Below are 25,302 nucleotides of genomic sequence, written 5' to 3' on the forward strand. Positions count from 1 at the left end.
AGATGGCGCCGGAGTGCTCGGCCAAGTCGGCGCTGAGACTCGGCTCAGCCCTAGGGGGCGCCATCCGCGCCGAGGCAGTAGGAGGGGCCTTCCCAGAGGAGAAGCGGCTGCGCCACGTTCTGCTCTTCCACTCGCGACTCCGCCACCCGCCCACTTTGCGACTCCCTAATCCCACGTATGAGTCTTTTCACGACGGAAGGACCAGAAATCAGGACCCACACGTAGCTCCAAGCACAGGGCAGGCTCCACCGCAGAAGCCTAACCACCCAACCCAAGTGCCACCAAGGCCCCCAGCTCGGACCTGCAGACAGCCTTGCGCCCGGAACGCGGGCGGATACGGCCCTGCCCTTCTAGCTGGACCTCCTGGGCATAAGGCCCGAACCGGGCTCCAGGAGCAGGGGCCAGTAGGCAGGCGACAGCGAGCTGCAGGGGCGCAGAGAAGGGCCCGGGAGCAGCGTGGATCAGCCGCTGCCAGAGCGCGCTCTCCTCCCACGCCGGCCTCGCGCTCGCTCCTCCTCCGCGCTCTCTCCGTCACCCCTGCTGTCCCCTCCCCCGGTTCCCTCCGGCCCTCCCCCAGCTCCAGAAGAGCGCGCGGCCAGGAGATCGGGCTGGTTACTTCCTCCACCGCGGCGCTGAGCACGGAGTGGACACCACTGAGGCCCGTCAGTCCCCGCCACCGTCCCCGGCCCCGCGCGCCCGGATCGGCCCTACGCCCTCGTCTCGCCGGGCCTCGCGCGCCGGGACCGCCGCGATCTCCTCTCCCCGCCGCCCTTCCGCTGGCCCTGCCTGCTGCGGCGCGGTAAGAGCGGCCCCTGTGCGCGATGGTCCTCGGCAGAGACTCCGCCCGGGGTGGGGTGTAGTGCGGGCGGCCCCTGATCCCGCCGGGCGATCGCGCGCCCCAGAGCCGCTCCGGCTGGTTCCTAGGCACCCAGTGGCCTCGGAGGGGGACCCAGGCATCGGGCAGGGCGCGGGCAGACCGCTTTTGTTTTGGGGAAGCCAGTGGCCGCCCCGTGCGGTTCCTGCCCGGGGTGCGCGACTGCGTTTCTCGAGGGGGCTTGAGGCACCTGGAGAGGTGGCCGAGGTAGCCCCAGGTTCGGGGTGACTTGAGTTGGGAGGCGCTAGGCCTGGAAGGATGTGGGGGTGTCCGGATCATGGGACACTTGGGAAGTTGCGGCTCCCGGGAACGTGTCACCTGCTTGGCCAGGTCTGGGCTCCCCTGGGCCCTGGGAAGCCAGCACGGGATACAGTCCAAGTAGGGGTGCTGGTGGCTGCTCTGCCTTTATTTTCTCCTTAAAGCATATGAATGAAGGGGTAACCTGAAGCGTTTGCGTATTTGACTTTTTTTTTTTTCTAATTTACTATTTAATCTCATAAGACTTGTACTAGCTTGCACTCAATTTCAGGGGAGCCTAAAATAGTAGTTGACTCGCTACTTATTTAGAAAGTAAAGCGGTGAGCAGTCCTGGTTGGAGACAGGAGTCATTTAATTCGACAGTTGAGAGACTTGCTCCCGCTGTGGAAGCTCCTGCCTGCCTACACCACCGCCAATCCGGAGATACATCTCAGTGTTAAGCTTTTATTAAAATCTGAGTAATCTTGCAGTGCAGTTAATGTGAACACCGCGCATCCCACGGGGAAATAGCCAAACTCTCATATATGGAATTAGTCATTCATTTCTCTAAACTGATCGCTAAGCAAAAAGCAAACCAACCTTCAAAGGGTTTTGTTCTTTTATTTTAAATACAAACGCATGCTGTCTTATATAAGTGATTACCTGTTCCACTAAGGATACAGTTATCCATGAAATTCTTGTTTAAAAGCCTAACTATTCCCAGTCACTACATTTCTGCCATTTTCTCCCATTTCTTGTTACTTTTTTTTTTTTTAGCCCACCACCAGTACCAAAAAGTCTAAACTTGAAATTGATTTATCTAGAGTCTTGACTTGTCCCAGGGGTTAGCAAGCACATCCAGTCGGATAAATGAACTTAAATTTGATTAGCTGTGGGTCTGCCTGAAGCCATTTAGTGGAGGGCTTTAATTCTACATTTTTTTTTTTTTTTTTTACAAAACTCATTAAAAGCCAGGCAACAAAGGAACCCTGTTCTGCAGCCGGTAATTACAGCATTTATGTGGGAGTGGGAGCCTCCCTTTTCTGCTCCTGTTTGTACACAAAAGGCAGGGGAGCTCTTCCCCATCTCCGAAGCTATTCTCTGCCCATCTCAGAAGCGAAAAATCACAGTGAAGTCCCCAAGTGTCTGTACACTGGGGCAACAGAAAGCGCTGTCCGACAGGCCCTGGAGAAACCACGTGGACACCTCTGCCTCTGCTGCTGGTTTTCTACAGGAGGCTTGTGTTTAGTCAACAGGTTACAGGCTACAGGGCTGACTCCATCTAAGTAGGCGACATGAAGTTCTCAGTTAGCGAGCGTTTCACAGGACTGAAGTGTGACAGAAAGGCCTGGTTTGCTCATATTTGTGTGCTCTCTGCTTCAGTGGGGTGGGGTAGGGAGAGCCCATTCAGGCATGGTCAGGATGTAAGGCCCTACTGATCTGAGGCGTAATCGCCACAGACACCCCCAAAGGAGTGTAGTCCAGGCCGGTGACCCAGTGTCACTGGTCCTCAGTTGCCCCAGAATAAAGTGATTTTACGTTTGGAACCTGGACTCTCAGGAGGATTGAGGAAGTGGGACTTGAGTCTTCACATCGGGAGCTAGGCATGCTGTTGTGGTGGTCTTCGTCTGTGAGGAATATTGAACCCTCAGTGGGTATAGCTGGTCTAATATACCAAGGGAGAACCTGAACAAGTGTCCCCGCTTTGGAGACTGCACAGTCCCTGTTGTGACATCACCAGGATGGTGGCTCCTTCAAGGCCCCTCAGCTTTTCTGGGCTGCTTTAACCCTGATCTGCATATCTGGGCTCCCAGCAGCCTTCCCCTAAGGCCTCTTTCTGCTCTTGTGGCCTTTTATCAAGGTGTGAGTGTGTGCACTCACACATGTCGGTGTATGTATGCGAGTATGCGTTCACTAGGAAATTGTTAAGCCATCTGTCATTGGCCCATAATGTTGACTATTAAAAGAACACAAGAAAGAGGGATCAAAGCAAGTTAAATAATTCTTTGAGACTATGCTAGCTGCTGCCTCTAGTGAGTTCTATCAGTTGCATGCTAATTTTAGTGACTGTGTGTGGTTAGCAGGTGGGTGCCCATGAAGAAGAACAAGGGGGTGGTGGTGGCTGGGGGTTGGACACTCTACACAATGGAGCTATCGAAGGCTCCTGTTCTATAGCTTGGAGCCTGGAGAACGGAGAGCTGCCGTCCAGTGATGGTGATCTCTGGTGTGTGGAAATGAGGCTCCGTGACTGGGTCCGTCTAATGCTCTGATATTGTTGAAGGGCCTTCTTTCATTTAGCATGTCATATTAGGGCTCCAGAAAAATTTTTCAGACCACTGCAGTTAACATTTTGTTTTTTGTGTTTTGTTTTGTTTTTTTCCTTCAACATGCTCAAAACAGTCTTAACAGATCAAATCGGTTTTACTATATTCAGTCAACCTAATGTATTCACAGCGTTATATAAGCACAAAGTAAATCTCCAAAGGACTGAGACGTCTTCCTTTCTCCTACTGGCTCTTGAGATCTGATGTGTATCTTCTCTCAGAGCCTGTCTCCCTTCACAGTAGCCATGTTCATTGCCAGTAGCCACAGGTGGCCAGCTGGTGGCTGCTTGGTTGGTCAGCCTAACTCTGGCATATAAGCCCCATTATTAAAGCAAGGTCTAGCCTCACGAAGAAATGCAAAACTGTGCTACCCACCAAGGAGAGATGTTCTCAGATAACATAATCAGAGCCCAGGATCTGGGACAGTGTGAGGGGTTGGAGGTTCAGGGCCGTGTGCTTCTGTATAGCTCAGAGAAGAGTGGGTTTGTGTGTGTGTATGCTGGTCTGACTCTCATGGGAGCTTCCAAGGCAGGCACCCCTTTGTGGCTTCTATTAGGGTCAGGTTGAATTGACTGCCCTGTGTAGGACAGGAGATGGTGGCTTTGTGGCCCTTCTTGGCACCACCTGAGGTCTCACCTCAGTTGACCATGAGTAACACAGCCTCCTTGCTCAGCTACGCCAGGGTTCAGGGAAGCCCGTGGAGTCTCACATCGAAGTGGAACTCAGTGGGACCCCTCCCCAGATCTTGTTCTCCTTGAGAGCTGCTTCGCCTGGATTCCTTTTAAATAAGAATTCCTGTATCCGAGTGTGTGGACGTCGGCCACCGGCAGTGTTCCGTCTGGCTAAAGACTGAAGCCACGGACAGGAGTGGTGGTGCACGCCTTTAATCCCAGCACTTGGGAGGCAGAGGCAGGCGGATTTCTGAGTTCGAGGCCAGCCTGTTCTACAGATTTAGTTCCAGGACAGCCAGGGCTACACAGAGAAATCCTGTCTTGAAAAAAACAAACAAACAAACAAACAAAAAAAAGACTGAGCCACCATCAAAACTGTACTTCAATGGTAACCTCTGACTCTGTCTCACTTTTTTTTCTAAGATGAATGACTTTGGAATCAAGAACATGGACCAAGTGGCCCCTGTTGCCAACAGTTTTCGTGGGACACTCAAGGTATGTGCTTCTTATCTAAATTAGCTTGACGGTTTTAGAAACTACATTAATCAAGAGAAAGCCCCCATGGCCCTGAGTTTTAGATATCTTAGCTGTGTGGCTCTGATGAAATTGTTTCCTCTCTTTGAGCCTCAGTTTTCTGTGCTGTCAAATGGGTATCTTGATGCTATTTGTACCTGTCCCCCAAAATATAGAAGTAGTTCATTTACAGATGAGTTCATCCTGAAGTTCCTTTCAAATGGGAAAAAAACAAGTCCCATGATTCTTAAAGAAAACAGCTGGAAAGACCGATCATGGCTGATCAAGAGGGCTGTTTGTTTCTGAACTTCCTTGCCTTTGTTTATTTGTGTCTGTGCACATGCACCATGATACACACACAGAGGCAGGAGGATAGTTTATGGGAGTCAGTTCTCCTTTACTTCCACCGTGGAGGTCCTGGGATTTGAACTCAGGTCACCAGCCCTGGCCCTGAGTGTCTTCACTAGTCAGCACCATTATTCCTGGAAGGCTGTTTAACTTACATGAAGAAGTTGAAGAATAGGCATCTTGTGCTACTTCCATCAGGAGGGGCTGCACCTGCCAGGTTAGAGGGAGCCTGCTCTGTCTGCTGCAGCAGCTCAAGGCTGTTTATGCAAACTCCAAACAGACTAAAGACAGAGCTGGCTCCCCTGTTGTGGCCGTGACATGTTGTCATCCTTTTGGAACACTCTTGTAGCATAAACTGGTCATTTCTTGTGTAAGGGTGTGTGTGTGTGTGTGTGTGTGTGTGTGTGTGATAAGTGTGTAGTGTGTGTATATATGTGGGTGTGGTGTGTATGTGTGGTGTGTGTATAATTGTGTTTGTGTGGTGTGTGTATATGTGTGTATGGTATATGTGTGGTGGCTATGTGTGTAGTGGCTATGTGTGTGATGTGTATGTGTGGTGAGTGTGTGTGTATGTGTGGTGTGCATGTGGGTGTGGTGTGTGAGTATGTGTGTGAGTGTGTGTGGTATGTGTGTGGTGGGTTGTATATGTGTGTGATGTCTTACTAGTTTAGTAAGCCTAGCACTAGGAAAGTAGACACAGGAATCCTAGACAAGACTAGCTTGTAAGCCACAGGTTTAGTGAGAGATGCGGTCTCAAAAATAAAGTGGAACGCAATAGAGAAAGACACTTATCACTAGCCTACACACACACACACACACACAGAGTCACACAATATTCACATACATATACACAGACATCACACACATAGCAAGCCAGTCTCTAGTGTTGGCTCTTGCCTAACCTTTTCTTTGAGGTAGGGTCTCTTGCTCTCTGCCGGCTGGCCCCAAGTTTCTGGGGGTTCTCCTGTCTGCCTCCCTTCCCAGCACACTGGCGTTACAGGCCAGGGGTCCCCTGTGCAGCCTTGCATGGGTCCTAGGGATCCTAATACATGTGCTCATGCTTGCCTAGCCAGTTCTTTTCCCACCCCACCTTCCCCCGCTCCCCCAGCTCCCTAAACCATCTTTAAGGTTATGTGTCTGGTGTAAACTACAGAGGCAGAACCTGGCACCTGCTTTTCTGTTTGATTTAGTCACGTCCCTTGAGTGGGGGCAGAAATGGTAAATGGTATAAGGAATTAGTGTGATGGAGAAGAAGCTACACACCCCCCTAAGGAAAAAAAGCCCTCTGTAAACTGAAAGAGCTTGCTGACGTCTGGTTTCAGAGAAGACGTTGGTTTTCAGAGTCTGTGTGGAAATGTGTAGCAAGGTTTGCACTGTTCTTTAACTTCCTGGTTTTAAAAACAGAACTTCCAGAGAGACACTCTCTAGAGGCCAGGGCAATGAGTGGGGGAGTGTTTTGGTTTGGTTTTGTTTGTTTGTTGTTAACATCTATTTAATATTTCACCCAAAATACCTGCATAAAATCCTAGGTAGAGTACTTCACGTTTCTCAGTGGGCCTGTCCTCCCAGGTAGTTGCCAGTCCCGGGGGGTTGAGGATTTGGGGTTGGGGCGGGCAGCCTGTCTGTCCTCTTGTGCAACAACAGGTCTGTCACTCGCTCTTCTGTGTTTCTGGAATGAAGGCACGGTGTCGGGCTGACTTATTTGTAAATGTGTTACACATTTTATTCGCCCGTGACTCAACACACGGGTCATTGTGTTACACACAATGTAAGATTTCCAGATTATGTTGGGAAATAGAACTTTTCTTCACCTTTCCTAAACAAACCAGGCTGGGGTGGACCAGCCTTGCCCGGCGCTTATTCACGCTCCTCCCATTCAGGACTGCTGTTTCGTAAACATGGAGTCTGTGAGCTCATTCAGCCGTCCACACTTTCCAGGGCTTGGTGTGTATATCCGATTCTTCCTGAAAGATTCCTCTGAAAGCCTTCCTGTGGTTGAAGTTTCTCTTCTGCAATCTCTTTTTTTTTTTTTTTTCCAGAGCTGAGGACCAAACCCAGGGCTTTACGCTTGCTAGGCAAGTGCTCTACCACTGAGCCAAATCCCCAACCCTTTTTTGCTTGTTTTTTTTTTTTCTGCAATCTTTTTTTATTTTTTATTATTATGGAAAATATTAAGGCTGTTTTCACAGATTACTATTGTCTGAACTACTGTGTGTGATGAGGAGGAATTCCCTCCCTTCCCTTAAAGTGGTAGATACTTCAAAGGAGCTTTTTATTTTATTCAAAGATAAAAATAGCTTGTTATTGTTTTGATTTCCCGTTTCTTCCCAGCCTTTGCTTTTTATTTGAATTGCATGACACCAAAACCCTGTGTCAGCTCAGATTTTTCTTTTCCTACACACCCAATCTGACGAAAGAGGTCTTGGTCTTCCCTGAAGACCTCTCAGTGTGGTTCTGTGATCCTGTTGTTTTTAGATGTATTTCATTTATTAAGTTGATTGTGCTGATAAAATAATCTTCCAGGCCATCTGGCCCTGTGAGGTTAATTAAAGAGTGTGGAGTGAGATAGAATTGTTTGCATTACTTGGAGGTCATTGGCCTATGTTACCTTAGAATGGCTGATGTCATCAGGACCCATGGCAGGGTTACTTGGACCACTAAGAAAGCACGCCATCAAGTGAGTTCACGTGGCATTTCTTTTTCTTTTCCACAGCGCCAGCCAGCCTTTGACACCTTTGATGGCTCTCTGTTTGCTGTGCTCCCTTCTCTCAGTGAAGATCAGACACTCCAAGAAGTGCCCACGGGCCTGGATTCTGTCTCCCATGGTAATTTGTCCTCCACCCTGACAGATGCATGGCTTCCCTCAGCATCGGGTTAATGAAGACATGATCAGTTAATAGAGATAGACCATTCTCCAGCCAAGAATATCGATATCTTGAGTATTGGGTATGAGAAGTCTGATAGAAGCCTGGGGCCTGGGAAAAGACAGTTTTCCTCTTCTGTGAGCGAACTGGTCATTCTGGTGTCGTCACAGGCAGTTCCCACCTGTGAGCCGAGACCTGTCACTCACAGCTCGGAACTCTGAGAGTCATACTTTGTTGTTTTCAAACACTCCCTCATCTCCCTGGTGTCTTTTTCAAATAGAAGGTAGTGGGCATGGAAGGGTGCCCCAGCTTACACGCATGGACACATGCACACACAAGTGGACATGCACATGCACACGCCCATGCACACACATGGACACACATGTGGACACACACACTTTTCCCTTTGAGTCTTGGAACCACAAATTACTCTTGTTCCTCTTAACCCTTTATAGTTCAGTAGTTCTCACTGCCATTCTTTCAAAGGCCTAGCATGTCACATATGTCTCTACAACTACTTCAGACAGTAATTGGTTGGACACATTCCAGATCGACTTGTCATATTTATGAAGTGGGTGCTCAAACTCACAGCCCACAGAGATCAATTAAAGGTCCCGTGCTTTCATAAGTTTGGTGTTGTCTGGCAGTCACTTATCGTTCCCGAAATTTCTGAGAGCATCAGAAAAGATTCCTTTCCAAAAAAGTTGTGGGTGTGCCCGTTTTACCGTGATGTGTTGTCTGCGCCTGACATGCCCGCCTTCCTTTGCCAGTCTGCTTAGTTTACTGGACACAGCTTCCATCAAACACGGTCACTGAAGGCAGCCAGGGACGATAGCCTTTTGACATTGCAACCTGACATTGTCATCTACAGAGGCCAGGCTCGATCGATAACCATGCTGTCAAGTTACAAAAAGTAAAACCTCATGCTTTGAATACGGCTGACCGTTTTGTGTTGGGCTACGTTCACGGTGGCGCTCAGCTGTGCACAGGCTGCAGGCTGCAGGGTTGGACGCTTCTGAAGCGTTTTGAACAAAAACTGTAAAATTTTAAAAATTTCAATACATTTTAGGTAGGAATGGTGTCTGTGCATCTCTGCTTTATGAAGCTTTGCCAAACATTTAATTTTTGTTTTAAAAGTTCACACACACACACACACACACACACGAGGACTTAGCCGACTTGGAACTCACTGTGTAGCCCAGGTTACCTGTCATTATTCTCCTGTCTGCCAAATGCTGGGATTACAGCTGTGTACCACAAAACTCATTTTTATTCTGGATTTTCCTTTCCATAATTGGAGTAATTTTAAGAAGCACAATTGGTTTTTATTCCGAATGTCTTTGCTTACTTTTTTAAAAGAAAAAAAAAAGCATGTCAAATTATATCTCTGTGATTACTGTAGTAGAGTCTACTTTTTAAAAATCTTTCCTTGTTTGCTTTTGGAGTTTCTTTTTTAGTAGTACTGGGTACAGATCCCCCTGCATGCTAGGTGGCACTGCTTGGCACCCCAGCCTTGCAGCTGGAATCATGTCAAGATCTGTGATCGGGGTTCTCTGCAGACTGGGGCTTATGCTAAGCTTCTGTCAACATTGCCACCTGAGTCCTGACGTCCCTGTGGTCTCTCTCTAGACTCGGCCAGCTGCGAGCTGCCTTTGCTCACTCCCTGCAGCAAGGCAGTGATGAGCCAAGCCTTAAAAGCCACCTTCAGTGGCTTCCAAAAGGAGCAGCGACGTCTTGGCATCCCCAAAAGTAAGTGCTGAGCTTTGAGGCTGGTGAATATGTGGTGGGCCTGTCTTTAAAATGCTCCTGGTTATCTCGCAAGAAATGTAGCTGCCCTGAGTGTGGCCTGCTGTACACCTAACCCCACACTCTTTAAACACCAAGTGCCATTTGGTATCTTAGAACATGCCTGTGTCACAGCGGGCTCGTGTCTTATTCATGTCCTGATTTGGCGCTCCCTGGGCTTGGTGAATTGTTGAGGGCCACGTGCCCTCCTGGTCTTCCAGATGTTCACTGGTGATGTCCTTTCTTGCCCTCCCTGCACAGACCCCTGGCTGTGGAGCGAGCAGCAGGTGTGCCAGTGGCTGCTCTGGGCCACCAACGAGTTCAGCCTGGTGAATGTGAACCTGCACCGGTTTGGCATGAACGGCCAGATGCTGTGTAACCTCGGCAAGGAGCGCTTCCTGGAGCTGGCGCCTGACTTTGTGGGTGACATCCTCTGGGAACATCTAGAGCAGATGATCAAAGGTAAGGTACAGGACTTGGGAGGCGGAGACCCAGGGAAACAGAAGGTGTGACCTTCCTTCTACCTCAGGCTGCCCAGTGGTAGAGTCCATTGTCTCAGAACACCCCCAAGCAAGTCAAACGGGGAGGTGATGACGGGTCTTCATTCCACGGAGTGAAGCGTGTGCAATGTTCGTGGAGTGCCAGGTGTAGCCACAAGGCAATAGCCTGAGTCACCAAATTGCTGACTGTTACCAGACTGTACTGGTTGTACCAGCTCAGAGCACCTTGGATATGTAGGCCAGCCAGGGTAGCAAGTGGGTGAACTCACTAGGAGGACTGCGAGAGACGGGGTTGCTTGAGTGTAAGGCAACCCACCTGGATCACTGTCGATTTGGTCGGAAGTGACTCCAGGTCACTGAGGATTTTGGAGAATGGAACTGTAACCAATGATTTATATATACATCAAAATGTTAAAAGCAGACACCAGACTCAAATCTCATCCAGGCTAGAGACCTCTCTTGTCACCAGCCTTAAAGATCAGTGAGACCTGCTTAAAAGATACCTGGGTTTAAATGAAGGACAGCGACAGCAAGACTAACAAGTTAAAACAACAACAACAAAAGTTTTAGCACCATGGTTAAACTTTCAACTTATAAACTCAGAATTTCATTTGGGGTTCTGTAGCCAGGCTGGCTTAGTTATGCTTCCTAGAGCCAAACAAACAAACAAACAACAACAACAACAACAAAAAACACCTTTAAAGAGTCCCTGATTCCTGGGGAGCCTGGACTGGTCTTACCTGATGCATTTCTGGGAAGCCATTTGTGTGGCAAGTCTGGACTCCTGGGCTTTTGTTCAGTGTGTGTGTTTGTGTTGCTCGGCTTCGAGGAATGAAATGTGTGATTGTGATATGTGTGATTTCCCTGTGGACCTCAGGGCATCCCAGACCAACCTGTGGAGGATGTGAAGCCTCACAGAGGGCAGGAACCAAGTCCTTTTTCTCTCACCCACTGCTTTCCCAGCCCCAGGACAGATGGCTCTTCATAAACACACAAACCGGGCTGTTCTGGACAGTGACATCACTGATTTTGGGAAACTTACCCCAGATTATTAGGAAAATATCTTGTAATTTTAAATATAAAGAGGCGTAAGCTGAAATGGAATGTGAAGCACTGGCGGTGAGGCGAGTCGTCCTGGTGTCCACATGACAGGAAGTTGAAATATGGCTCTCCTTGTAGAGTTTTCAAACTGTCTTCTGTGTCTTGTTTTCAGAGAACCAAGAAAAGACAGAAGACCAATATGAGGAAAACTCTCACCTCAACGCGGTTCCTCATTGGATCAATAACAATACATTAGGTTAGTCGGGTGATTGTGCCTTAAGATCTCTGGTTTTGTTCTCTGCAGCTCCTCAGATAACCTAGACTTATACTCTTCCTATTGTGGCTACACGCAGCATTGATCCACTACGCAGCTGAAATGTGTAATGAGAATCTAAGATTTTGACTAACTCAGCGGTCTTAAAATGAAACCAAGAATGTACGCTATTCCTTGATGAGTTAGGATACTCTTTGTATATTGAGGTGACCACTGCTATGCTGGGTCAGTTGTTCCTTGAGCTTTTTAATGTGGCTCCTAGAAAACTTAGCATTGCTTAAGTGGCTCCTACATAGGAGGCAACACTTGCTCTAGACCATTTTAACCATAAAGAGGAAGAAGAAGTCAGTAGACACTAATGTGATATGACAGAAGAGGTGGCCAGAACAAATGTGTAGAAAACTCACCGTGCCCTGGACTCTTGGCACCGGGATACCCGTCCCAGAACGGGGTCTTCTGTGTGTGGGTCTAGCTATTGGAACACTGACTGAGTCTGCCGTCTGATGTCTGATTCATCCTTTCGTTCAGGCTTCAGCATGGAACAGGCTCCATATGGAATGCAGGCACCAAGCTACCCCAAAGATAATCTTCTGGACAGCATGTGCCCGCCGTCGGCCACGCCTGCAGCTCTGGGCTCTGAACTCCAGATGTTGCCCAAGTCTCGGCTCAACACCGTCAGTGTCAATTACTGTTCCATCAGCCAGGATTTCCCCAGCAGCAACGTGAATTTGCTCAACAACAGTTCCGGTAAGAGAACGTTCTAGAATAAGGCTATTATTGGTTTGTCCTGGAAGCCAGTCAGGATGAGAGATGCTTGGTAAGCACACCCTGTCGTTCGGCCATTGGAGAAGGAGGCTAAAGGACTGGGCCACCTTCCAAGCGACTTTCCAAAGAGCAGACTCATAACCTCTTTGATATTGAGTGAGCAACATTGAATAGCTAGAGGACTTTAAGCTAATTTCCCTATGGTAGAGTACTCTGTGGAGACACATGGGGGTCCACACATCTGAGATTGTACATCTGGTTGAATTAATGGGGCTGTGCGTTCCTTTCTTAGCTGCCGTCCACACAGAGACAGAATTTCTATCCATCTGTAAGGTTTCTTCCCAGCCCTTCCCAGCCCTCTTTACAAGAGTGACCCATTAGCCTTTGCGTCATTACGGATTGGCTTTTGCTGCCGTCCTGAGACGTCACACGTGGGCTTTGGCTGAATGTCTTCTTTGGGGTTTGTTTGTCTTTCCCGTCTGAGTTTTATCCATACGGTAGCATTTTTCTCTTTCTTGTGATCGTAGAGTGATTTACCACATGCGGCTACATTTTATCCATTCTTCTGTTGGAGGAAGGTTGTTATTTGCATATAAAGTTGTCTAAGAAATTAGTGCCTGAGTTTAAGAGTGCTCTGAGGAGGTCTCAGTGACGCTGTACCAGCCGTGTGTATAGCTGCCTTGGGGGTGGTTGGCGGGGATGCAGGAGTTAGGATCATGATGCTCCTGAATTAATGACCCAGGGGTACTGAGTCTTCTCATATCCTGGAGGGGCCTCAGCATTGTTTGGTGGTTTTTACCAGGAAAACCCAAGGACCACGACACTCCAGAGAATGGTGGGGACAGCTTCGAGAGCTCCGACTCGCTGCTGAGGTCCTGGAACAGCCAGTCGTCCCTACTGGATGTACAGCGGGTACCTTCCTTCGAGAGCTTTGAGGAGGACTGTAGCCAGTCTCTGTGCCTCAGTAAGCTGACCATGTCCTTCAAGGACTACATCCAAGAGAGGAGCGACCCAGTCGAGCAAGGCAAACCAGTTATTCCTGCAGCAGTACTAGCTGGCTTCACTGGTAAGTGAACACTCAGGGCCCCAGCGGGCTCCTATGTGACCAAAGCACCCACCACCCTTACCCAGGCCTTGTCCAAGTTTGCCTGGGATACTCACACTGAGGCTCCCTGTATACAAGCCCTATAGGGCCAGGCTCATAGACGTTTTATGTTAGGATCTGGGGAGTGGGGAAGATCCCAGGCCACGCCCTCTACCTGGGACGGGAGGTGGAGAGGTAGGAGGTCGGACAGACTCTAGCCCTGGCTCTGACTCACACTCTAGATCTCCAGGAATGTAAACTGACCTGGGGAAGGGCAGGAGCCAGCTCAAGGGATGCCAGCACTGTTTACCCCTCTTGGCCTCCAAAACCATCCTAGAGAGGATGAGAGCCCTCTTCTAGGCAGAAAGCAAATCTTAAAGCTGTTTTTAGAACCAGACAATTTTCAAAACTGGGGCAAAAATATCAAGAATGTTCTTTTTTTTTTCCCTCCAGATGACTTTAAATAGATCCCCTTTCTGTATGCTGGCCACAAGAAGTCACTGTGGATTTTAAAGCCCACTTTTAAAGATATGAGATTAAAATGAGGATGTAGGGGTTTTCTTTTCATTGTCAAAAAATAGCTGCATATATGTATAAAAATTCATAAAGGGGTCTGAATCTGTGGCTGTTCTGATACCTAGGAATCCAAGAACTGCTAAGAAAACCCCACAGCATTAGGAGTGTCTACCAGGATGGTAATAGTACTGCCGTTTGTTTGTTAGCCCCGTGGTGTTAGCATAGGTAGTGTGGCCCAGCCTGTGGCCCGTGGTGTTAAGTGTGGGTAGTGTGGAAACCCACTGGTGAATCTGTTCAGAGGTGACAAGTCCTAGTGGCCACTCAAGTGACTTTCTAGCTCAGTCTGGTTCAGTCCTTGCTATGCTTCCCCAAAGCCTTTTATATCTGAGGAGAAGGTGACAGCTTATGGTCAGATCTCGACTTTCCTTCCCTAAGCCGTGACAGGGACCCAAAACAAGTTGCTCTACATCCTAAGAGAGACAGGGCCACAGCAAACCTCTCTCTCAGAGTAGTGGTTTTCAGTACCCATGTAGCAGACAGACAGTTGTCCGTGTAGGTCACCCCTGTGTGTCCCATGCAGCAAGTCTCACGAGACCGTTTGCTTATGGTCGTGAGGGATGGACCTTTGATAAAATGGCCCTGGAGTCCGCCCCCATCCCCACTGGGCATTTTCAGCAATAAACTTTTAAGGCTCTTGTATAGGAAAGCAGTAAACGTCAAGACGGTTAGTGCTCATGAGAGTTGCTGGTCCTGTATCCTCCTCCCGGAAGGAGAAACACAGCGGCTGAGGTAGAGCCTTGGCTAAGCCATCCTCTTGGAAGCCTAGTGGGTAGGGAAGGGAGTGGACAGTGGCTCCTGCCCATTACAGTGTTTACTGGGTGCTCCCTGGAGCCCTGCCTACTCATCAGCACGATGCCCAGTAGAGCCATGTTCTCAAGACAGCCTGGTCACTGAGAGAGAGGGTCAGATCCCTGACGATCTCAGACTCCCCGTTTAACTGGCCTCCCTTTACCCCAGGAAGCGGACCAATCCAGTTGTGGCAGTTTCTTCTGGAGCTACTCTCTGACAAGTCCTGTCAATCTTTCATCAGCTGGACGGGGGACGGATGGGAGTTCAAGCTTGCTGACCCTGATGAGGTATGGCCACTGGCGCTGTCAGTCTCAGTCTGTCATGTTGGGTCCTAAAGCCAACCCTTGGCACAAGGAAAGCCAACAGAGCCAACAAGAGCCCTCCTCTACCAGGAATCCCTGGCTCTTAGGCTGAACTATAGCCGCTGCCTCATGGATAGATGGGCCTGGTATTCATTGGCCAGTGCCTTCCTCTGTGGACATTGTCTGTCAGAGGTCTCTGGTGACCCCCAGCAAGCTCTAGAGGGAGCTGACCTTTGTTCCTAGTTAGACAAAGCACGTAGCTGCCCAGCAGCCTTCAGGGCTGGCATTGAGGCTCCCTGCTGGAGAAGGCTTTGGTAGGCATGGTGCCAGCGATCTGAGTAATCTGTCACCCTCTCTGTATCTGGAGGAATGAGTGTGGCTCATGGGCCAGAAGAGTCTCTTCAGCTATCACATGGCTTGAAATGTGTCTCAGCTGGCAGAGTGGCTGCCTTGGGTTCATCTCCAGCACCACGTCATAAATCCGGTGTGATGGCACATGCCTACCTGTAACCACAGCACCTTGGGTGAGGGCAGGGGGTAGGGTGGGATGGGGAGGCAGAAACTGAAGGATGAGAGCTTCAAGGTCATCCTCGTCCACACAGTGAGTTCCTGGCCAGCTTGGGATACAGAACACTCTGGCTCTTTAAAAGAGAGGAAAGGATGAAAACTTGAAAGAACCATGAGGGCACTCCTGGTTCCAAATGGCTGGTCCAGGAGACTATGCTGAGATGGCACTGGGGACAGAGACAGGGACATCACCGGCCCTTGTACAGGGAAGCATCTGCATGCATTTATAAAGGTCCAGACTGAACATCTGTCGGTCCCAGTGACTGTCAGGTTTTTCAGGGTGAGCACCCAGGGTCGGAAGCCAGTCATGACCCAAGAGAGGACATAGGTGACCCTGACCTTTCTGTGTCTTCCCAAAGGTTGCCCGCCGGTGGGGGAAGAGGAAAAATAAACCAAAGATGAACTACGAGAAGCTGAGCCGGGGCTTACGCTACTACTACGACAAGAACATCATCCACAAGACTTCGGGCAAGCGCTACGTGTACCGTTTCGTATGTGACCTGCAGAACTTGCTGGGCTTCACTCCCGAGGAACTGCATGCCATCCTGGGCGTCCAGCCTGATACAGAAGACTGAGGGCCTCTGGACCACCCTGAGCCAGTCCCGGGCCCCGGGGACTGAGTGGGAAGCCCGTCCTGACCCACTTGCTCCAAAGACCCATGGGAGGGCAGGATGGAACCCCTCTGGGGAGAGCCACCAAGCAGCAGTGGCCTTTCATCCACGCCTCTTCCACAAGCCAATGCCCCATGGTGGAAACCGGCATAGCCTCTCTGTCCTGTATGAGACCCCCGAAGGGAAGAGTCTCTGGGAAGCCACTGTGGCACCAAGCAGGCCGTGTGCATTGTGGCTATTTGAGATGCTCCAGGGAGCCAGCATGTGGTGGATACACAGACACTGAGAAACATTGTTTTTCCTTCGGCCTTTTGCCTCCAGGAGTAGCAAATGCAAAAAGCCACCTCTGCTTGAGAGGGCCCGGCAGGTGGAAGGTGTGATTGTCCATTTCAGAAGTCAGTTTGTTTGTACATACTATTGTATCTTAGAATTCTCCTAATCCTCCAACAGTTCTATTTAACAGAAATTGTATATTGTATTTAAAGTAATTATAACTTGTCTGAATCAAGAATGCAGATACCTGATAGGTTATCCTTTTATTTTATTTTTTTTCACTAGTACATAGGAACGTCATTTTACACCGATTTAATCTCTTAGAAGCCAACTGAGAGAAACCGTGATATTCTGTTTTTGTTTTATTTACCAGCAGGAATGGGGTCTGAAGGATGATCCTGGTTTTCACTTTTGTTTTGTTCTGTTGTTATTATTGTTCATTATCTGACCAGGACTTTGTATATTGTTTTTTTTTTTTATAAGAAACTTAATGTTATTATTTGAGGGTCCATATGGCCTCTCCACTCTCTCCTGGACTGTAAAAGCTGTAAAGCGGTATTTTTCTTGACAAATGGCACATGTTTTCCACTTCCCTGCATGCCTTAAGCCAGTTTATACACAAATGTATTTTATTTTTTGGCGTAACCGTGTTTTCCAGGCAACTCCCCTCCCCCAGCCAGTCCTTCCCTTCCTTCGCCCCAAGATATTCTGTGTGACTACAACAAGAAGACTATTTTTGGAAATATATGTCTCCTTTTCAGATATCAGAAGGGATTTATGTAGCAGCTATTTTTACTGCAAAAGTAACTCACTGGAAAAAAAATATTGCAATTTGTATGAAAGCTTTATTTTTATCTTAGTCACATAAAGGGAGATGTGTCGGGTGGGCAGGGCTCAGGGCAATCAGGAGGGATCTTCCATCAGCCTTGACCTTAAGTGAAGTGTGGTGCTTCCTGTCTTGCTGACCTGCTATGTCTCTTAACCATCTGGGCTGCATGCTCCTCTTTCTGCTCCGTGTGCTCAGAGATTTGCTCCTCTTATTTTTTTGGCCATGGATACCCAGAAGCACAGACAGAGCAAGCATGCTGGGAAATGGTGTATTGGACCAGTTCTGTATGAGGAGGTTCTCATCTAGTGAAGAGCTAACTCCACCGTGAGACCCCCACGCTTTCATCTAGTTGTGGACTGGCTTCGCCGTTTACCAGCACGGTGACCTCAGACCAGCAAGTGACATTGATAAAGAGCCGTTATACCATGAGACCACACGGGACGCAGGACCAGCTGGGACCTGCTGTGCCAGTCCTGGGAGGTCTTGGCCTGCATGCCCCGAGAGAAATGCTTTGTGGTTAAGCACAGGGACCTGTTTGTCGCTGGGACATCTGTGTGTAATATAAACAGACATGGGACTTGGAATATCCTCCCATCGGAGGCCTAATCCTCAGTCAGTTTATGTACAGTGGAGCCACACGACATTGCCAAGTTTAACCTGAGTCTTGTCAGCCAACATGACGGTTTTACCTGGTTGAATCTAACAGTCATGGAAGTCCTCAGAAGTCTTTGGCTGGGTCTTAAGTATGAAGGTTTTGTAATTTGGCCTCCTCTTTCTCAAATAATAAAGTATTTGGTTTATGACAAGGCCTCTTTGTAATGTTGGCTCCTTGGAATATTCCTTCTCTTTTTCCAGTCTTCATACAAACGAGGTAGATGAGGATTTGAACCCTCATCTGCATGACATGAAAGTCCAGTCTACAGCTCATTAATCTAGAAACAAGATGGAATCCACTGAGCCCTTCCTTGAGGAATTAGGAAAAACAAAAGCTATTTATTGTGGAAAAATAAAATCTACCTGGGAAGGATTAGAGTAGAGGTTTGGAGAGAGAAGAGATTTTAGGAAGCTTGTGTGAATTGCTAGAATCTAAAGTTGAAGTATCTTTGTTCTTTGAAGCCAGGGCACCATTTCCCTCACTGGAGTTCTGAGGTGACAATGTGGCTAGTAGTCTCAGGGTGCATGCTCTGGCTCCTAGGACATGTCCACAAAGATACTGAGAAACCACACCCATGCCTCTTTACAAGTGTCCTAACTGTGACAGTATTAACACTCAGCAGGGGCTGAAATCTGTGCCCAATACCCATCAGGGAGCTGGTGGCAAACACTTGGAAAACACCAGTTGGTTATTGTATTACAAATTAAATTTTTAAAAGTTAAATCAGAGCAAGAGAGGTTAAGAGCACTTGTTGATCTTGCAGAGGACTTAGGTTTGGTTCCCAGCACCCATCTGGAAGCTCACAATCATCTGTAACACCAGTTCCAAAAGACACAACACCCTCTTCTGTGGCAATGCAAGCATGTGGTGTACACACATGCAGTTGATTTTTTTTTTTAATGTTCAGAATTCTCATTTCAGAATCACATATATTAGCCTAATAGCACTTGGAAGATTTTTTTCAAGTACATTATAGCATTGTTTCCTATGTTTACACAACTCTTTAATATTTGAGCTCTTGTGTCTTGAACATAAAATGAAAGTCAGGCCTAACAGATTCATAATCACATCAAGGAGGACTGCTCAATGGCTGTCAGATATTGTGGACATTCTATATGATACTGCAACAGACATGGTAACCAGAGAAGGTGAACTGTGGTCAGATGAAGCCACACAGTAGCTTATTGTTACTGTGTTCTACCACATCAGTCTATTTTGGATCTTTGCCCGTTTATGATTTTGTAACCTGCTTTCATTATTTGGAAAACACCTCTTCAAGTGATAACACAGTTTAGCAGATACAGTCAAAGGGTTTCTGAACTTAATATCACTGCCGTCTTTACAGAAAAGTGCCATGAAGTTGTCAGACTCACAGTGACAGATAAAAATTCTTAAACATTGAAAATTCGGCCTTTTAATATCAACAACCATCTTTTCCTACTTTGTTTTCTTTGAAAGTATCAAGCTGTCTCATCTAATTCTGAGAAACAATCAGCCAAATATCCATAGTAAGATTTAGTTTGTCAGTTGTTCTTTCAGGAAAAAAAAAAAAGTAATTGGATGAAGTGGTTAGTTTAGCTGGCAACTCAAACATGGCTGCACTTCCTGGGAACAGTCACCATGCTTTATTCAGAATACAGCAGGCTTCTATTACAGAATTGAGAAGAAGTCTGTTCTATGAGTAAATGAATCTTAACTGTTTTATCAAATCCATTCTTACATATGACTTTTTTTTTTTTTTTTTTTTTTTTTGTGGGGAAGAGTTCTCTTTTCTTCACAGTGTAATAAAGAAAACAATTGACAACCTGTTCTGACCTCCGAAGGGGCGCCTGGAATTCTTAATAATAATTTGGTTTGCACCAAAGCCAATGTCAACACAGTTAATAAGAGTAAATAGGTTGGTATTATTACAAAATGTTTTATGTCAGAAACCTGAGGACTATGCCTTGAGAGACATTCTGGAGAGGAGAGATTCTTGCATAGAACAAAAGGGACAGAGTATTGTAGAGAAGGGCAAATGAGCCCTTGGCCCCTGGAACCCACTTTCCTCATCTCCATCACACCCCTCCATAGTTAATGAGGACACATTTTTACTTAAATACTTGAAACCTCTTTCTTGTTCTTTCATGATGCACCACTCCAATCCTAAACCTTGTAAGAAAAAAGTTGTGTATTTTTCCACTTATCTTTGACAGTTCTGAATCATACTAGATTATAATTATCTGTTTAATAAAAGTGTTACTTTCTATCGCTAAACAAAATACTTGAGATCATCTATTTATAAAGAAAAAAAAGGTTTGTTTGTGATCACAGCCTGGGTGAGGTCAGTCTGTGGTCAGCAGATCACCTGGCTGCATTGCTTTGCATCTGTGTTGAGTAAATGCTTCATGGTGCCAGCATTGGCACAGCAGAAATGCCTGCCCTGAGAACAAAGAACAGAAGAGAAAAATGAGGCCAGAGTCTACAATCCCCTTCAAAGGTGCGCTCCCCATGATCTGAGGATCCCTTGAGAGTTCTCACTAGGCCCTAATGGAGACCAGGCCATGGATATCACACATGGACATCTGAGGACATTCAAAGATCAACCTATAGCAGCAATGATACAATTCTAAGAACTATCTCTAGGGGACTGGGAGTTGGCTTTGTAGGTAAAAACGCACTTGCCTCCCAAATCTGATGACCTGAGTTCAATCTGCACAACCCACAGCAAGAGAGAACCAATTCCTAAAAGTTGACCTCTGACCTCTGCACAAGTGCTACAGCATACACACACAATAAATCAATTAAAGGTTTAAAAATGGTAAAGCTTTTGTAAAAAAATAATTTCCTTGTGATATTAGGAATTGAAAACAGGGCCCTGCATTCACGAAGCAAGCACTGTACACTGAGTTGTGTCCTCAGCACTTGAATTATTTAAAATGAATTATTTAGAAAACTACTTCTAGGTACATTGTCTTTTAAAAAAATTCTAATATTTTCTTTAAAGGTACAAGAAAATGATGTGTGGGTTTTTGCACACGACTATAAAATAACGGCTCCAAGCCCACCAATGAATCTAATGAATCAATAATACTTTTATTATAAGGTAATTAGCTATTTGTGGCAATATCATCAGTTCAGATGTTTTATATGTGTGACTGATTTCAATTTGATATAATTTTTATAAAATCTTCCCAAAAAAGAGAAGGAACTATATATATACATATATATATATATATATATATATATATATATATATATGTGTGTGTGTGTGTGTGTGTGTGTGTGTGTGTGTGTGTGTAGAAAAGTAATTTTTCGTTAACATTTTATTACATTTATATGAGACATACACATGAGAGAGGGAGAGGAAGAGAGAGGGGGAGGGGGAGGGGAGGGGGAGAGGAGACCCAACAGCATTCATGTGGAAGTCTGAAAACAACTTGTGAGAGTCAATTCTCTCTGTGGGCAAGTGGAACTGTGTCACTAGACAGGAACTGGGAAGGTTTAGTGGAGTCAGGAACCCCGGTACTCTCATATCTGAGAATGGTAGGCACCTTTTCTGCTCCTAACCTGGTTCCTGACCTGGAGCGCATGACCATGACTCCCCACTTGAGGATCATGACCTCTGGTCATAGAGCACAGAACACAGAGTTCTCCGTGCTAATGAGGTATCTGGATGGGCCTTGAGGGTTTAGCCAATAAGCCTCCCTTCCCAGACATTCCTTTCTGCAAAAGGTTTTTAATCTCTGGTCTACCCTGAGTAAGTTGTATACCTCCATTTTCCACTATGAATAAACAGTTTGAATAAGTAATCAAGAACTGCTGTAGGGGGAAGCTTCATCATAGAGAGACTTACCCTGAGCTAAGTCAGAGCTCCCCTCCCCCACCCCCATCCCCCACCCCACCCCTCATCACTGGCCCTGCCTTCCCCACCCCCCATTCTCAATTCCTCTTGCTTCCCAGCAGCAACTGGGTGCCCAGGAGTATGAGAGCACCAACCTTGGCCTCAGCCTGCGTGATTTCTCACCAGGGGTTGGGGCACCCATCTTAGGCTGCATTCTGCCACCCTGGAGCGGGCACTGGCACTGGCACCACCATGGTGGAGAGGATGGAATGTAGCCTAGCACCTCCCTGTTTGGTGCTTGAGTGGCATTCACGCACCCCAGCAGCAAGGCTGAACTCGAACCTACATCTCTCCTTCTACCATGTGGGACCTGGGGATCAAACTTATGGTCAAGCTTAGCAGCAAGGGCTCTTATCCACTGATCCATCTCGCCAGCCTCTCATATTTTTCTTAACTCGAGACTGAGCCTCTCTGAGCTGAGGAGTGTGGGTAGCCTCTCCATGGTGGGGAAATAGTAAAGTTAAAACAAGGGGCAGTGGTGCACATCTTGTAATCTTAAAACTCGAGACACAGAGGCAGGAGGGTTGTCAGAAGTTCAAGGCTATCTTATTCTACATATGAAGTTACAGGCTTGCCAGAGCTACATAATGAGAAAACCAGCAAGACAGGTAGGAAGTTAATTCAGTCCCTTTGTGCTTATATCTCTTCTTGGCCTGTTGGCATAAAAGACATATTGATCAACTGAATTAGAAAAAAGACTCAGAGATAATCTCACACGCTTACAGACACATGATTTTTCACAAACAAGTCAAACAGATACACTGGAGAAAAGACAGCATCTTCAACAAATAGTCTTGGCCAAACTGAATAGCTTTATGTAGAATATAAATAGATCCATATCTATCACCCTCTACAAAACTCAACATACCAGAACGTCAACCTAAGACCAGGATTCCTGAATCTCGTAAAAGAAAAATGAAGTAATGGGCTTGACCTTATGGGCACAGGAAAAGAATTTCTGAACAGGAAGGATATTGATAGGATTAAAACCCAATCAATAAATGGGACTTCATAAGGCTGAGAACCTTCGTATGGAAAAGGATACCACCAGGCAAAGCAAGACCCTATAGAATAGGAAGAGACCTTTGCCAATTAATTATACACGTGCTAGAAGTTTAGTGCCTAACATATACAAAGTACTAAAAAAAAAAAATCAACAAAACAAACAGCTTGGTCAAAACGGAATACAGAACTGAGCAGAGAGTTCTCAAATGAAGAACACACAAATGGATGAGGAAGGCTAAAGAAATGTCCAACATCCTTAGCCATCTGAGAAGTGCAAAATTAAAACTACCTTGAGATTTCATTTACCCCGGTCAGAATGGCCAAGACCAGTAAAACAATTGACAGCGTATGCTGGCAAAGATGGGGTGGGGGGGAGGCTTATTCATTGTATAACCACTATGAAAATCAGTACTGGAGGTTCCTCAAAAAGCTGAAAATCAATCAAACACAGTATGCAGCTATATTACTTTTGGCCATATACCCAAAATACTCTCTCTTGCTATAGAGATCCTCGCTCATCTGTGTTTGTTGCTGCACTATTCGTAATAGCTGGGGACTGGAAACAACCTAGCTGTGCACCTCCTAATAAATAATAATGAAAATCTAGACTATTTATATAATGAAATATTTTGCAACTGTTAATAAAAATGAAATTATGAAAAGTTCAGGCAAATGGGTAGAGCTAGAAAAAAAAAAAAAACCATCCTGGGTGAGGAAACCCAGACGAAGACAAATTTTGCTTATTTCCTCTTATGTATGGATGCCATCTCTTAAGCTTTAGATATGTGTGCTTCAAATCAAATAGCCATCGAGGTAGATAATAAGGGACTGGGGGCGGGATCTTCCAAGGAAGGGGAAAGAGACTGTAGTGCTGTAAAGAGATACAGAAAACAATACTAGGAGGGTGAAATGTGGAGGGCGGGGGGGGAGAAGGATGGAGGAGAGAGTTGGGGGAGGGGTAACTAACACCAAAGGACACAAAGCTCTAAAAGCTTCCTAAAGTATACACGTATATGAAAGGAATGTAAATGGAGTCACTGTGTAAGGGGCAAGACAATGCCTCAACTGCACATCCTATACTACTAAGTATAATCTCCAACACCAAGAATGCCTTACATCACCGGAGAGAGCAGTCCATAAACAGGTCTGCCCTCACCCCCAATACCACAGGCCGTTGCAAATGCTATTGGTTGCTATCCATACATGATGGTAAGGCCCTATCGCTGAAGACACAGCTTACGTATGTCATCAACCATGAAGAACCTGAGATGCTGCCCCACTAGAAGCTTCACCAGGTCTGACCAGCAGACACGGCACCCGGAAGTTACTCTGTGCTCTACCAGAGGGGGGAAAGCAGTCATCAGAACCAAACTTCAGCCTACAGCAATCAGGCGCTTGTCCGATAGACTGGTGCAGGCGTGGCACAAATGTTATGGTAATAACCAAGCAGGTTTTGCCAGATTTAAGACCTACTCCATGAGACAGAACACAGAGGTGACTCTGAGGTTATATAGGTCATGGGCCTAAGAAAAGATCAATTACTGTGACTCTTCTAAAGGACATTAGCAATAAAACGTAGCTTAATGCTATACTCCTATGCCCACAGATGGAAGCATCTCTCAGCCCTTACCAGAGAAGCTTCTTGCAATAGATGAGAATTGACACAGAGACCCACAGCTAGATAACGTGCAGAGAAGATGTCTTTATCAAGCCCTGCCAGACCTCATCAAGGCTCAGGGATCTTTATGAAAGTGGAGGGGAAAGATTGGAAGAGCCAGAGGTATCAGACATAACAGGATTGATAAAATAAAATAATAATAATAATAACTCACAGAGACTACAGTAGCATACCAAGACCTGCACAGGTTCAAACCAGACAAAATCTCAGCATGGAGGAAGGGAAGTAGTCACAAAGTATCACCCCTAACTAAGAAACTATTTGCAATGGATACCTTCTGGTAGAAGGAAAATCCATTGTCTCAAATGGCGTATCCCTGGGAATACCACACTCCAAGGCAGGTCCCATGCCCAGGAGTAGTTAGCAACACAAAACCAACTCCAGAAGTTTTCTTTGGGGGAAGGGGTCAGGCACACTATTGTTTTCTTTTGTTTGGACATTTTTTTTTTGTCCTATTGACTTTTTTTTTAGGTTTGTGTTTTAATTTTCAGTTTTGGGGCTTTGTTTTTGCCTTGAGAGATGCAAAGAACATGCAGTTGGGAAGGGATGGAGGTAGGAAGGATCTGGAATTTAAACAAGGGGAAAATATATGATCAAAATATACTGTATAATTTTTAAAATAAAAATGTTATTTATTGGTGATGGCATTCCTTCTAGGCTCCACCCCACAGTTCCTGGCAACAGCCAGGTGTGCCTGACTCACTATAAAAGGGGCTGCTTGTCCCCTCCTCACTCTCTTCTCTCTTCTTCTCTTGCTCTCTTACCCTCTTCCTCCTCTGTTCCTTCTCTCCCCACTCTCTCCACTCCTCATGGCTAGCCTCTACTCCTCCCCTCCCCTCCCCCCCCTCCCCTCC

The 25,302-nt window shown here is 46.6% G+C and overlaps 1 protein-coding gene across 1 annotated transcript; it reads left to right on the plus strand.

The window, feature by feature from the left end:
* The first annotated feature begins 566 nt into the window (after positions 1 to 566).
* Ets2 (ETS proto-oncogene 2, transcription factor) lies at positions 567 to 18,035 on the plus strand. The gene is made up of 10 exons (XM_021184567.2): positions 567 to 799; positions 4,530 to 4,601; positions 7,681 to 7,792; positions 9,461 to 9,580; positions 9,878 to 10,078; positions 11,330 to 11,413; positions 11,960 to 12,178; positions 12,999 to 13,262; positions 14,814 to 14,932; positions 15,874 to 18,035. Exons 2-10 carry the CDS (start codon positions 4,530 to 4,532, stop codon positions 16,087 to 16,089), a joined length of 1,407 nt encoding a protein of 468 aa, XP_021040226.1. The 5' UTR covers positions 567 to 799; the 3' UTR covers positions 16,090 to 18,035.
* The last annotated feature ends 7,267 nt before the right edge of the window (positions 18,036 to 25,302 follow it).

Source organism: Mus caroli, chromosome 16 (genome assembly GCF_900094665.2).
Source record: "Mus caroli chromosome 16, CAROLI_EIJ_v1.1, whole genome shotgun sequence".
Lineage (NCBI taxonomy): Eukaryota > Metazoa > Chordata > Mammalia > Rodentia > Muridae > Mus > Mus caroli.

What these genes read in the sequence shown, in the direction of transcription:
- Ets2 (XM_021184567.2), top strand. Translation starts at nt 4,530, where the DNA reads ATGAATGACTTTGGAATCAAGAACATGGACCAAGTGGCCCCTGTTGCC. An exon ending in ACGTCTTGGCATCCCCAAAA is followed by an intron (nt 9,581 to 9,877) that starts GTAAGTGCTGAG and finishes CTCCCTGCACAG; the next exon opens with ACCCCTGGCTGTGGAGCGAG. An exon ending in TCTAGAGCAGATGATCAAAG is followed by an intron (nt 10,079 to 11,329) that starts GTAAGGTACAGG and finishes TCTTGTTTTCAG; the next exon opens with AGAACCAAGAAAAGACAGAA.